We start from the raw sequence: 13,899 nt of genomic DNA, 5'->3' as shown, positions 1-13,899 counted from the left end.
CTCCATCTGCCTGCCATTGACAAATGCCAGACTACAGATAGATCACTTGAAAAAGGGAAAAAAAGTTCCTCCTTGAAATGGATGCTCAAATCATTCGGATTCTTGAAAAAGTTTGAAAGTCAAAAGACTCGACGTTTAATCTCATCCTTCATTTCTTCCCTTTTTTTTGCCACTTTCAAGTTTCCGCAGCTGACGGATGATGAAAAATCGACAGTAATAATGAAAAGGGATGGCCCCATCGTTTTCATTCTTCTTCTTCTCATTGTTCTTCCTTGTCGATGTAAACCATCAATCAGCCATTAGTGGCTTTGTTACCGCACCCCAAGCAAATCCCTCAGAAACAGAGTGCCATTCATCACGGACCCACCACCACATCAGCCGCTAATCATTAAGACATGATAACAAAACAAAAAATTGTGCCTTATTCAGTGTTACGTCAATTTTTCAAGCTCAAATGGCCAGCAGTCGAGCTGAAAGTTTAGCGCCAGGCTAGGTAACAACGATTTATTTTATTTGTTGCACATAAATCGTCCAAAGTTCCGATTACCTGTTATTCATCGTTATCGCTACGCTGGAGTCGAACTGACGATGCCGGAAGTCAAACACCCCGGGAACCTATCGAGAAAGAGAGAGAAAACACGCGACTGGACACGCAAGGAGATGATGACACCTGATGATTATGATGATGATGGCAAGGTGATGATAATAGTAGTAGCGGTAGGGACTGGGAGTCCGTTTTTGCTGATCGTTCCGCCGTTTTACGCCTCGATTGATGTCCTGTTTCCACTTCCTCCGTCAACGGCGTCGAATTCTGTCGAGTGTGAAACTCGTTATCTGGTGAATAAGAAACGAGAGTCGAGAAAGAAAAAATGTAAAAAAGACATCGGAAGAAACTAGACGGCGACTGTATGTTCGTTTCCTCCCGACTCATTCTTTTACGCTGACGCCGCTAATAATTTTGCTGGCGGCAGCAGTTGTGTGAATCAGACAATGTGATTTCTTTTTGATTCCCTTTTTTTTTTTTTATTTGGTGGACCTACACCTCCTTTGATTTATGCGCTGCTATTGTAACTGCGCAGTCGGCCGTAGATCACGAAGCAGCTGACATCTTCTGGGTCGTCGAGCTTTTCGAATTGTGTGTTTCCCTTTTTTTTTTTATTTTTCTTTAATCTAAGACCCTGGTTTCCAGTTGTGTGCCAAGTCCAACGGATTGAGAATGATTAGATTTAGCACCATCTTAGTCTCATTTGCCAGACTTCGGTGACGACGGCGGTAGCTTTTTAAAAACACCGCCGCTTTGAGGTCTTAATTCTTTTTTTTTTTTTTTTTTCTCCGCGCTTGTTATTGATTATTGTGTTCCACTCTCGACGCTTCAGGCCGGAAATAATTTTTTAATTCATATTGTATCTTTAAAAAAAAAGGAAAAGGACGGAATGGTTTTGACAAGAAATATTAAACGCCGTTGCCACCCGAAAGGTTGGTGTATATACGTACATTTTGGGAAAATTTTATCAATGTAGTCGACTTTGCATTAACTACCGTTTTGAGGTTGCGTGATTGTTTGTAGTTTGATGTGAACCAAACTTAGAGAAGCGCTTAGAAGATATACCCTTCTTAAAAGGGACCGTAGAACGTGTTTTTGTACGTCGAATGAAAACGGTGAGAGAATTTGGTCATCATCCGGTATCGTTCGGAAAGGCCAGGGAAAAGAAATAAAAATAGAAGATGGGACTTGGAAAATAGGCTTAAGATGGGCGCGTGAAATTCTCGTATTACAATAAACATCATTACAAAAGGGGGAGGGGTCTATCTTACGTAAATCCGAGAAGTCCAAAGAAAAAATGTTGAAGGGTTCTTTTAACGTGCGAGAATTTCTAAATTGTTTGTTAACACAGAAAAATGGACTCCCTATTTTTTTTCTCACTTTTATTTTTTTTTTTTTTTTCAAAAGGAAATTATTTTTTTTCCGGAGCTCGGCGTCTACTCCCGCCGAGTTGCCTTTATTGATTCCAGCCTTGTATAGAAAAAAAAAAACTAACTCTGGATAAGATTAAGCTTCCGCGCTGGTGGCAAAAAAATACAAGAGAAATTGAACCAGTCAGTGAGTCGGTAACTATTTATTTGTTTCTCTTGTTGAAATGGAAGCCTGGTAGCATTCTGGACGAAACGTTGGCAGTAATCTGTTGGAAGTGACACTAGATTCTTTTTGTCTCCCCCGTCTGATTTTCCCTCTTTTCTTTTCTTGCCTTTTTGTTTCCCTTTCAGTCGCGTATGTCTAAAGGACGAGAAAAGTGTTGGAACAGATCTGAGAGCGAAATCAACGCACTGTCAACGTCAAAAGAGGCTTAAAGTTTTAGACCGAGCTTTTCAGACTTTATTTCGTTGCCTTTTTTTCATTCTTCTTCTTTATCCGGTTGGGCTTCGTGAAATCATTGTTTCACGACCGTTTTAGACGTTGCTCTCTTTTAGCCCTCTTTTTTCTGATGTCACATTAGTCATTTCTGTAAATTTCTTTTCTTTATTTCTGTCTCTCTCTCTCCCTTTTTTTCCGGAAATAACGTCAAATAAGATGAAAGCCGCACCATTTCCCCTAAAAAAAATGGGGGAAACGAATTCGGGGAGCAATGCTGGTGGAATGAAGTAGCAGCGTAATACCATTTGTGTCAACATCTGTTGGATGTCGTATGACTGACGGCTATAGATAAATAGTAGATGCAGTTAAATACATCAAAGACTTTACCCGGAAAAAAATATATAGCTCTTTCTTCTTCTTCTTTTTCTTTTTCTTTTCAATGAGCGCGACTTTTAAAGCAAATGATCACGCTCGGGGAGATTTCGGATGTATAAATTGCATTCGGGCTCTACGACGACCATCTGATTACGTATTCGAATTGGGATCCGTGCGCTGGAAGGACTGTGGGGTTACTTGCTGGGCTCGGCAATGCGGCTCCTTACAGCTTGGAACATTTCCACTCGGCACACTTGACGATGACCCCGGTAGAAAGTTTCAATCTCGCCCATCTCGTTTTCCCACTCGTCAGCTTTTCAGGACGGAGCAACGGAAAATAAAAGGGAGAATGGCAGATACTAGACATACACAGGAGAAATTTACAGTCCCTAAGGCGCTCTTTAATTACGAATAGACTGCTGCACCTTTGAATTCATCAAGTCCGCTCAAGATTCTCTTCGACTCTACGACCTTACGTCTTTCACCACTGGCCATCAACTGGCAATCTCTTCTGCAATCGCCTATAGGTTCGATTTGTTTTGGGGGGTTTATCGAGTGACACGTAAGACGTAATGTGGTAACGTGTCTGAAATCGAATCGACGATGGCTCACCATTTCATAGCAGGAAAGGATTGTTCATCTTCTTGAATGCTTTGACAGGGTGGGGGGGGCTAGTGATTTGGAGAGTAAATGTTTACGTGACTTTGTGTACAGGTGCTGACTCACTGCGTAAATCTGGCGTATCTTATTTCGCTTCTTTTCCCGAACGTTATTAATAATCAAGGCCCTCACAGAGTCTTATAATCTTTTGGGAAAGGTTCTCTCATGCCTAGCGCTTTGGTTTTCTAGGCGTGGGTAATTTTTGGTTTTTTTCCGCGTTGTTGCTGCTGCTGCTGCTGTTGTTGTTGTTTGTTTGTTTGTTTGCCTATTCTCTTTGTTGGACCGTTCCGGCCTGCTTTGGTCGTAATTCTAGGTAGACATTCCCGGCGTTTCACGGTCTCAACCTCCATCTCTCTATAGTTAACTTTTTTCTTTCCCCCTTTCTCGAATATAAACAGCAACAAATGCGTATTTATTATTACGATGATGTCCTTCGTCTTGTAACCATGCCCATGGGAAAAAGGAAAAAGGTGTCGGTTATATCAGCTCTTTCGCGGCCGTATAGTAGAAACTTTTATTTTCCAGGTGACTATTTCTTACTTTTTCTTATTACATTCTGGGTGAGGCGGAGCGTGCCGACCACTCTTATTCAACACAACTCGCATACATAACAGGCACCGGATGTTGATGACCTTGGATAAATTGCTGCCCTCCGTCCTTATATATTTTTGTCCCCTAGGATTAGCTCTGACGTTTGTGTAATATTAGATGTTTCACCGTTTCGGATTTTTCTTTTTCTTTTTTGAAACGGAAAAATGTCGATCCGCTAGAATGGTTATTTCGATTGGGATGTCCATTATTATTATTCAAAAATTGCCCGCCACTTCTACCGAGTTTTTGAACTTTGTGTTGCGTCACAAACGGCAGTTTAACACCCCGCGTTTCCTAGAACAAGCAATCAACATTTTTCTTAGTTGTTTCTCCATGTATGTCAAGCCTTGTACGTATAGGGATTTTAGACTTTCTATGATATCACAACTTGATTACTTCCCAAGCTAAAAAAAAAGTGCTGGAAGAAATGAATCGAGTTCCATCTTTTTTCACGTGCACAAAAAGCGCGTGCGTGTTCACAGCCTCGGCGGCAGTTTGATGAGGGCTGCCATTTCGACAGGCGCAGCTCCGGGGTTAAACCAAGAAAAAAGAAAAATAAAGAAACGGGATGCTCTTGTTTGTAGTATTCTTTTTATTTTCCTTATTTCACTTTGTTTTCACAAGTATAGGGTTTTGGGGTTATTGTCTGATTGCCCCTGATGGCTACGTGAGCTGTAGCAGCAGCATCAACCCAAAAAGTCGAATAATATCTAGAAACTATAGAAGAATTGGGTGTCGTAAACGAACGTTGGGAAAAAGAAAAAAAAAAGTACAATCTGTGGCAATGATGCGTTACCGGTACCGACTTTTACCGTGGTAAAAAAAGAAGAGAGAGAAAATGGAAAAATATAAACGGGAGACGATGGGAATTTTTTTCTCCCGAGTCCCGACCTTCCCGGTTGTTTTTTTCTTTCTTCACCACCACTACCACCTACTGGGGGGGTTTCTCCCATCTTCTGTAATAGGTTCTCATTATTAAAAGGAGGAAGAGAGATGCCATATTATCTTGTATACGGGGAAAAGGAATACAAGTGCTAACAACAAAATCCACAGGAAATGGATGACTGGTGTGCCATTGTTTTTATTGGTTCTATACACTCTCTTTGCTACCTACGCGCTGGTAGCATGTGTGTGGTAGCGTGGAAGGAACAAATCGTTTTCCGTGTTTGTCCAATTTGTTTTACGCTTAATCGATTGGAGCTCGGCGATCGAGTGAGAACATTTTTTGTTTCCTTCTCGTGAACGACCGAACCGGTTCGATCAACAATAACCCAACTGGAAAACAAAACAACAGTAGAAACAGTAGAAAAACAATGCGAGAATGGCAATCAAATCACCAATTGTTTGTTAAATTTCCTTGGCTATTGTCATTGGCTATCCATTTTTCGTTGGGAAAACCTTGATTTGTTCAACTTTTCTTTCGTTTATTACCGGCAATTACTTCCAATCGTTAAAGACCCAAATGAAAAAAAAAAGAAGGGAGACAGACACCCCCCAAAAAAATTGTATTTTATTTTATTTACAAGATAGTGTGTCTAGTCTTTTTATCGCCGTCACGCCACACGTATAAATACGTTCCCGCTTCCGTCATTCGGCCAGCCACGAGTCTGCTTTTATTTGATATTTCTCTCTCCTCGAAATAAAACGCAAAGGGGATACTGATGATGGCCAAGTGATGAGAGGCACAATAGGCCCTTTGCTCAGCACTCACTCGGCTCTTTTTGGTCCATCAAATTGTATTTATGGTTGCCCCTTTTTTTTTATTTTTTCGGTTGTTGTTTTATTCCTGGAACGAGTGTTATATTATATTAGCCCCTCTTTTTGTGTATTGCGGCAAGGTTATTTGCAGTGTGATTTGATCCGAGCCGCTCGGAAACGATGACGGTTATATGTTCGTATTTTTTTTTTTCCTTTTTTTATATTTATGCGAGGCGTCAGCGTCAACGACGCGCAAAGACAGACGTGCCGCCGGATATGTTTACGATCCTGCTCGTTCACCGAATGCAAATGCGTGATGCGCCGCATGCAAATCGTTTGGGGTCCTTCCTCGTCATCTATAATTAACGATGATGTGATGATAAAAAAATAATATCAAGCCCATCGCTCCTGGCCATCGCCTGCGCAACAGCTCCGCACACACAAAAAATGATTCAAACGAAAGTAACGGCCAAAAATTCCGGTTTGCCTAGAATAACTAGGCGGACAGCTATATAGGAAAGAGGATTTTCAAATGGATGTGCCTTGCCAAAACAAATTAAGACTGTACAACAATAGTTGGATTCCACTCGTTCCGCAATGACACTGCCGGGCATAGAGAATAAACCCGTTTTTTTTTTCGGTTCTTCGTTACGTTTCACCTTTTGGAAAGGGTCATTAACACAAACCCTTCGTCCAACCTAGAGCTGGAAAAAGCACGTATTGAAAACTGTTTCACGTCTATTCCTCGAAGTGCTAACCCGTTAGCGAGTCTTTTTTTTTTTCCTCTTGTAATTTTTATTCGTACGTGTCCGTGATTCATTTTGTGCTCTGGCTCGACAGCTAGAGCCCTCTGTCGTGTGGAAGACGTACTACTTTGAGCAAGGACACGAGTCACGGCTAGTCACGCGTGACTAGCCGCAATAACGTTGTTGGCGAGACAAAATCCGAAAAATTAAAGAGAAGCAAGAAATTCCAGAATTTATTGTTATAGATGAAATATCCCACTACATTGTCAGAATGCCAGTCGTAAATAATGCTAACGACGTTTCAAGCGTGAGCGCAAGAGTTTTCGCTATATGAGACATCGGCATGAGCCATTTTGAAAGATTTTGACGTCTGGCACATACCCCTTTTCTCACTACTATCCCAAATAATAAATCAAAGTCTTTTAAAAAAACTGGCGACCTATCAGCCATGTTCTATCTCGCATCCTTTTATTTTTTCTTCCCTTTTTTGCGTTTGGAACTCACAAGATTTGTTCGGATGGAACTGTCGAGAAGTAGAAGAAAGATTCAAAATAGAAGGGGGAAAAAAAATAAATATGGATATAGACGGAGAGAACGAGAGGAATCGGGAGTTGTTTCGAGTTCCGCTGCGTCCGGCTGTTCAAGTGTTCATCACTAGGCGCTGGCATCTTGGAGAAGCCACAGTCAATCATCTTGTGGCGTCTTTAAACACGAAGCGTCCAATCATTTCCCGGACGGAAAATCCTCTCGCCCCGCGATCCGCAAAACAAGACGGATAACATTGCGTCTTGAGGCTGGTTTCCTAATCCAAAGCTCATCCCCCCCTCTCTCGACTGTCAGATTCTTGTCCCGTTTTCTTGTTTTTTCTGCTTCTCCTCTTTGGATTTCGTGCTGGATGGTTTTTGTTGTTTGTTTCTTTCGACAGAGGTCGGAGATATACATCACGTCAAGTTTCGACGTCGCTCCGACTTTTGGTTATTAATTTACAAAAGTGCTGCTCTGCTCCAGAATTCGGTAATGGAAAAAGAGATGACGACCGATGACGACGCCAGCCCGTCCCACGGACGGACACGTCACCTTCGGGATTCCAAGATCAGAAAATTGGCCCGTCTCGTCCTCGTCTTACTTGAATCGACCCGGTTCCTTTCAAACGTCATTTTCAGCAGGCTCCCAAACTCTGTTTTGTTTTGTTGAGTTTTGAATGACATGGAAGAAAAAAAAACTTGGCTTTCGTTCGTTTTGGTGAAGGATTTCCATCAATTGAATGGAATAAGTCCCGTTCCAACTTATTCGAACGACAAAACAAAAAATGCGGAACGTAACGAGAGGATAATGTAGAACACCGAGTTTCGTTTTTCAAAGTTGCTCGCATTCATTCGAGGCGGAATGGAGTTGTGCTCATCGGGTTTCATCTCTCTCGTGAGCGGATCTTTTAAAAATGGCGGTCTTTAGGGAGACGACACGTCTATAGTGCGGATCTGACTCCTGTCGCCCGATTTAACGAGGGCATTCCATTCGCACGACCAACTAAAACTGTTGTCACCAACGCCAAATCAGCTAAAGGAAAAACCCTCCCCCGACAATGGATTGTTAATGCGCTGTAACCTTCAAATTGCTGGGTCGTTAAGGTTCGGACGTTAACGATTTTCATTGTCGCCATTTTGGCAGAGCTCCGCTCGTAAAAATTTTGTTTTTTTCCTTCATTCGATTTGTTGACTTCTCGTGTCCGCCATTGACCGTAAAGAAAAGGTCCGGATAAAGAAAAAAAAAGGAACTTGGTCAAATCGGTCCTTCTTTCTTTCTTTTTTAGTCTCTTATTGGTTCCCATTGAAGTCGGGCACCTCACTTGACTTGCAAATGTACTTCAAAAAGACATTTTCCACGAAACGTTGTCTTCTTTTGTGGCCGTACGTCTTCTACCCCCTTGGGAATTCACTCTATATTAAAGGATCCAGGAGCGTTTTGGGGTTCCCTTATTTTGAAACCATCCTCCTAATTTTCATTCTTTTGACTCTTTCCGACTGCCATCTTTTTTCGGATAAGTACTACGTATGTTGTCTGGTGTAACTACTTGACCTTTTATCGAGGCTTTTGCGGTCCAACTTGAAAGTGTCTACATTTGCACGCGCGATTCGTGTTTTACATTGATCGCAGCTAGACACAGGGAGCGCATCCGTACAAAAGAGACACGCCAACTTATTGCGACGCGAAAAAGGTGGCATGGCCAAGTCTCTGAACTTGCATAGCCAAGGTGCTGTTTATCCTCTTACGTGTGTGCAACCAAACAACAGCGTCGTATATAACTACCCTCGCAACCCCAAGGAAAAACAAATTGAAGATGCCGAGCTTTCGACACGGAATCGAGCACGAGATATACTTGGCCGTGTTGTCCGACGCACGGCAGACAGAGACCATAACGCAATTGTGTGACGTGCATTAGCTAGCTACTGTATATCCGGACGACTCCCGTATATATATATCTTCCTCCTACTTATTCCGTTTGCAATGCGTAGCAGCCGAATAATAACGTAGGCGGTGCGCGTGATACACTTGGGGGGAATGATCGAATTCTTCTTCTTTTTCGTCAGCCAGGCCCCCCCCCCTTACCTTATATGGCGGTACAGGCGCTTTTTCTTGTGTCCCACCCGCACCCGTGTTTGAGGTGCATTGTGGACGACTTTCAACTCGTTCGTTTCGCTGACAGTGCAGAGCCAGCAGCGCAACTCTGTATGGCACAATGCATTATTCCCGGTCCTCTGGGTCCCACGTTTGTTCGATGTACTATCCCCGCGTATGTATAGGGTGGTATACCATCCCATAAAGTAGGCGAGGTAGTGGTGCGGCTGTCATCGACAATGCGCACGGTCTCAGGCCATAAGTCGAGTTGAGATATTGAGCGTTTCGGGAAAATCAAGAGTAATATACCTTCCTACTGGACGGACGGATGGTGGAGTATTGTACTGGAGTAAAAGGGAAAAAGTATAAGACACGGAATAATACATCACGACCGTCACGTGACTATTATATTTCACCGCGTGTCTTTTCTTTTCTTTTTTATCTGGAAATTGACGTCGTCGTTGAAATAGACATGCTCGAGTTGAACGATAAACTTTTATTTTATTCCATCCGTTATTATGTTTTGAAAAAAAGGGAAAAGAAAAGTTTGAATTTATTTTTTATTCTACGTGTCTGGTTTATTCTTACTTTTTGTGAGTGATGTCGTTCAGCACGCGGGAATAGCGAATCTCTCTGGCGTACACACGACATCAAACGCACTCACGGCCCGTTAAATCCCCATCGATACGTTTCGTCGTCTTTTCCGTTTGGTGTGTTTTGCTTCGGTTGTTGTTTTCTCTGCTTTTTCTTACAATTTGTCTAAACTTTTTCTTTCTATTTTCCCCCCCTTTTTTCTGTGCGACGTGTTTTCGCCCCTCTCATGTCAAAAGGCCAGCCGGAGCAAACACACACACAGACACACACGCGACGCACACACACACGTATAAAAAAGTATATAGTAACAACACGCTGTACACAGTATTAGCTCCTCCTCGCTCTTTCCTATCGGTGATCCTCCTTACCCCGCCTAGCTCCTGCTGCTGCTCCTTGGGACGTCACATGTGTATCATCTCAGTTGGCGTCGCGATCCGTGACCGAACGGTCCGCGTCTAATAGGACTCTCTCTCTCTGCTCCTTGTACATTTCTTTGGTGTGTCCTTTGAGGAGAGTCGGGAGAGTGAAGGAGTCTCTTTTCGGGACTCTCTTCTGACCGTCTCGGGTGGTGGTAGAGATAGACTGCTGGCCGACGCGATCCATGCGTATCCATGTCCGTCTCTGGTGGTCCGTGCATTCGTCTAGCGGTGGCCTAGTTGGGCGCACACGAATTCGTCTGGTGCTACTTTTTTTTCTTTCTTTTTTTTCATTTTTTCTTTTTTGGATATTTTTGACGTCACCAGCCCGAACCGTCACGCTAGCGATGGATATGGGACAGTGGCAGACTGGCAGTCTCGTCTAGTTGCTTGATCGGTTCAGTTTGTGCCAACAGCACGGGCAACTTTTGGCTTCGGCATCGGGCACCACCTCCTCGGATGTGACGACACTCGTTCGTGAATTTTTGTGAGTTGAAACAAAAACGATTTCTCAGTCCCTCCACTCGATTCCCAAGAGAAAGAAAAAAAGAAAATGTCGTCTGTTTTGACTTTTGGGATCAAGAAATGGACGGGACGGGATCGTGTGCCGCCAGGGAATGCTTGCGCTTTCTTCTGATTTCCACGTGCGAGCAAATCAGGGATAGGTGAGGCCAACGGGAGCGAGTGAATAAACACACACACGCACCCCCCGCAGGCGCGCAATCTACACAGCTAAGGCGATCGGCAAATAAAAAGGAACTTTCATTTCTCCCCGTTGACGTTCCTACTCATCCGAACGCCCACGATCCTAGTGTGTGTCTCTCCTTTCTATCTCGTTACGAGCGGATGGAGACTTATTCGTGTTATATAGCGGTTCTAACTTTGCAGACGCCTCCGCTAACGTCGTCGTCGTGGTATAGGCGCCGCCCTGCCAGTTTTTTGTCGTTGCTTATCTAGACGGATTTAGACCACAGACGACGAACGCGTGGTCCTATCGTGAAAAAACACGCACACTTGTACAACAGACAAGCGCGAAAAGAAAAAAAGAAAAAAAAAAACGAGTTGAAGAAGCTCTAAGAAAAAGTGAAAAAAAACAAAAACAAAAACAAAAGTGAAACTATTAAGTTTTGGGCGTAACGATCCCGAGAGAGAGATGGGCAACAAGCATTCGACCCTGTTGTGGTCGTGGCAACGCCGAAAACGCTCGAAAATCGCCCAGTCTCTTCGAAACGGCAGCAGCAGGTAACGTGTGTTCTCTCTTTAATTATTCAGCGGTGTAATTTGCAATGGCTGGCGATATGGCAGATGCTGTCGAAAAGCCGATTGGCGTCGCTCTCTCTAGATTGCTGCGGCGATGATTTCCATTCATGTTTTGTGTTGAGAGGAGAGAAACTTTGGTGGCCGGTGGTGGTGGTAATAACGATATGTCGGTCACTTTGGTTCTTGTTGTCGGCCTCCTTTTCGGCCGTGCCCGTTTGATTTACCATGTACACACTCCGTCGCTCCGTCCGTCTCGCATGGCTTGATTGCATCACTGGAAATCGGGTCTCGGAGATCAATCGAATTACCAAACGGCGGAGCCCCGGCGCCATACGTACTCGTATTTAGACTTGTAAGGCTTTTCAAGAATCCATTGTTGACCATCGATCTGATATGTGACGTCGTTGAAGGAAGAAAACTCAAACAACATTTTATTTTTGAAACGAAAAAGAAAATTCCCGAGCCGACAAAGGCGACGAGCACAAAGGACAAAACCCCGTCCAGCCCAATGGCTTTTGTCTGTGTATATCCAAACAGCCCTTGGTGGAACGCCACCGTTTATTTGTTTATTTCGTGGTGGTAGTGGTGGTGGTGGGGGGCTTCCAAAGTCGTTTCTTTCGGCAGCGTGAAATCCTACGTGCTCGTACGTACTGCACACGGCCCAAAGTCACAAATCAAAGGGAAAAGAAAAAAACAGCGGGAGAGGGGAATGTACTACGCGAAAGTGACTGATTGCGTGAGAATTGGATAACGCAACTACAACGAGCCGAGAAGGCGCAACGGATTTTGATTGATTACAGTAACGAATGAGCGCCAACAAGATGAAAGACGAAAAAATTTCGAATTTCTTTCGTGTGAAAACAACGTGGAATATTGGAGTAGCCAAATTAACAAACGCGGAGAGCTGCAGCAGCAGCAGGATCAGCCGGCCTAATGATGTTTTTTTTTCTTGCGCAAAGTCAAACCGTGTACGGTCGGCGGCGGAGGCGGCACATATTCCGCCTGGCATGGATGAAAATCTTTTGTAGCGATTCTCTTTCACTATCTCGTCGTCGAGAGTTTTCTCATTTTGAATTATGAAATCCTTCTCCCCACTGCACGCTAGTCATCATGTCGCTATTTGGATACGAACAAATTGAATTTCACGACGACGACGACGAGGAAATCGATGACAAGAGCAACGCGGGGGAAAACTTTTGACGTCCTTATTCTTTTTCTTTTTTATTCTGCGGGAGAAAGTTGATTACCTTTACGAGTGTCACGCATCTCTCGGCTTTTCTTTCTCTCGTGTGTGTGCGTGGACCAGCAAAGTTTATATTCCCCCCTTCGTGGTTGCGGGATCTCTCTCTCGCACAACTTTTTTTTGGGTAATTTTTATTTTCTTCTCATTTCATCATTTTTTTGGTCTTTTGCCTATATTCTACCGCGTTCGTGTGTGTGTGTGTGTCTATAAATATCTCTCTCTTTCCTTCCTTTGCGTTCGTCGTCCTGTGAATCATCCGTCATTTACGGTCGTCAGCTCTCAGCTTCGCACTCCCTCACAACCAGAGTAGGGCGCAGGATTTTTTTTTTCTATTTATTTTCATTTCACCGAATTTTTTTCCCCTCCCCTTCTATCTCTCCCGTCAACAGATTTTGAAATTTCATTTTGATTTGTTTGGTTTGTTTATTTTTATTTTATTTTTTTTCTGTTTTTGCACTTTTCGCGCGGTCGAATGGAGGCGCCTCGACAAAAATTTCCATATGGCAACATCATTACTGCAGAAAGAACCGCCCCGCAGTGAACTGAATATTTTGTGTCGTTACTCCACTGTATGTTCTGTACTTCAACATCAATTTTTTTAAAAAAAGGAGGGAAAGAGGGAGAAAAAAAAATGAGGAAAAATTGTCGCATAGGAGAGTCTTCAAGTCGGTTGACAGACATTAGGTATAAAAAGAAGCCGAACAACGCCCCAAATTGGTTGCCACCGTGATCGGTGCGGATGACAGATGCCGCCCTCGTTTACGACCGTTAAAGGATAAAAAGAAAAAATCCCAAGTGCAGATAAAACATCTTGAAAGCTTCGGAAAAGAAATAGACGTAGCCTCAAAATCCCTAGCCTACATGGAAACGACCCAAAATCCAAGCCAGAAAATGCAACATATTTTGTGAAGAATTTTTTAGTTTACTTTTTTTTTACGATCTATAGTTACTCTTTGTGTCGGAATTCTCATCATCGGTCTGTCATGGGCGCATCATTTGACCAAACATCTGGAAGCTTCGTAGACCGCGGTATTGTGTGTCGGTTGACGGGCACGTCATTTCCCGGGTTGCTGGATAAGAACCGCCGCCGCGCGGAAGGACTCTGACTCATCCGTGTAGCGTGAGAGGGCTACGAGAGCGGAAAGAAAAAAGCTATCACGCCAAACCGCGTTATTTATAAATGTATACTACGCGTAGAGTATTGAAAGTTTGACTTGATATTGTTCTCTCTTCTTTCCCATGTGTATGTGTGTGTGTCTATTTTATTCTTGGCCGTTTTTTCTCGGATTGTTGACGTCCGGCGACGGCCATTTGGAAGGCGCAAAGCGAAAAGAGAGAGAGAGAAAT

General features: G+C 43.4%; 1 protein-coding gene across 4 annotated transcripts in view; it reads left to right on the top strand.

Moving 5' to 3' along the window:
• LOC124340774 overlaps nt 1-13,899 on the top strand; it is a 75,899-nt gene that overhangs the window by 39,151 nt on the left and 22,849 nt on the right. The window contains exon 1 of one of the 4 annotated variants that reach the window (XM_046793405.1): nt 10,086-11,291. The exons of the other annotated variants lie outside the window; for them this stretch is intronic. Coding sequence (XP_046649361.1) covers nt 11,203-11,291 — 89 coding nt within the window. The 5' untranslated portion in view covers nt 10,086-11,202. Of the gene's footprint in view, nt 1-10,085; nt 11,292-13,899 lie in introns of those variants that run through there. 4 annotated transcript variants of the gene reach the window in all.

This window comes from Daphnia pulicaria, chromosome 5 (assembly GCF_021234035.1).
Source record: "Daphnia pulicaria isolate SC F1-1A chromosome 5, SC_F0-13Bv2, whole genome shotgun sequence".
Lineage (NCBI taxonomy): Eukaryota > Metazoa > Arthropoda > Branchiopoda > Diplostraca > Daphniidae > Daphnia > Daphnia pulicaria.
The sequence above is the reverse complement of the archived record's forward strand: the minus strand, read 5'-3'. Positions and strand labels throughout refer to the sequence as shown.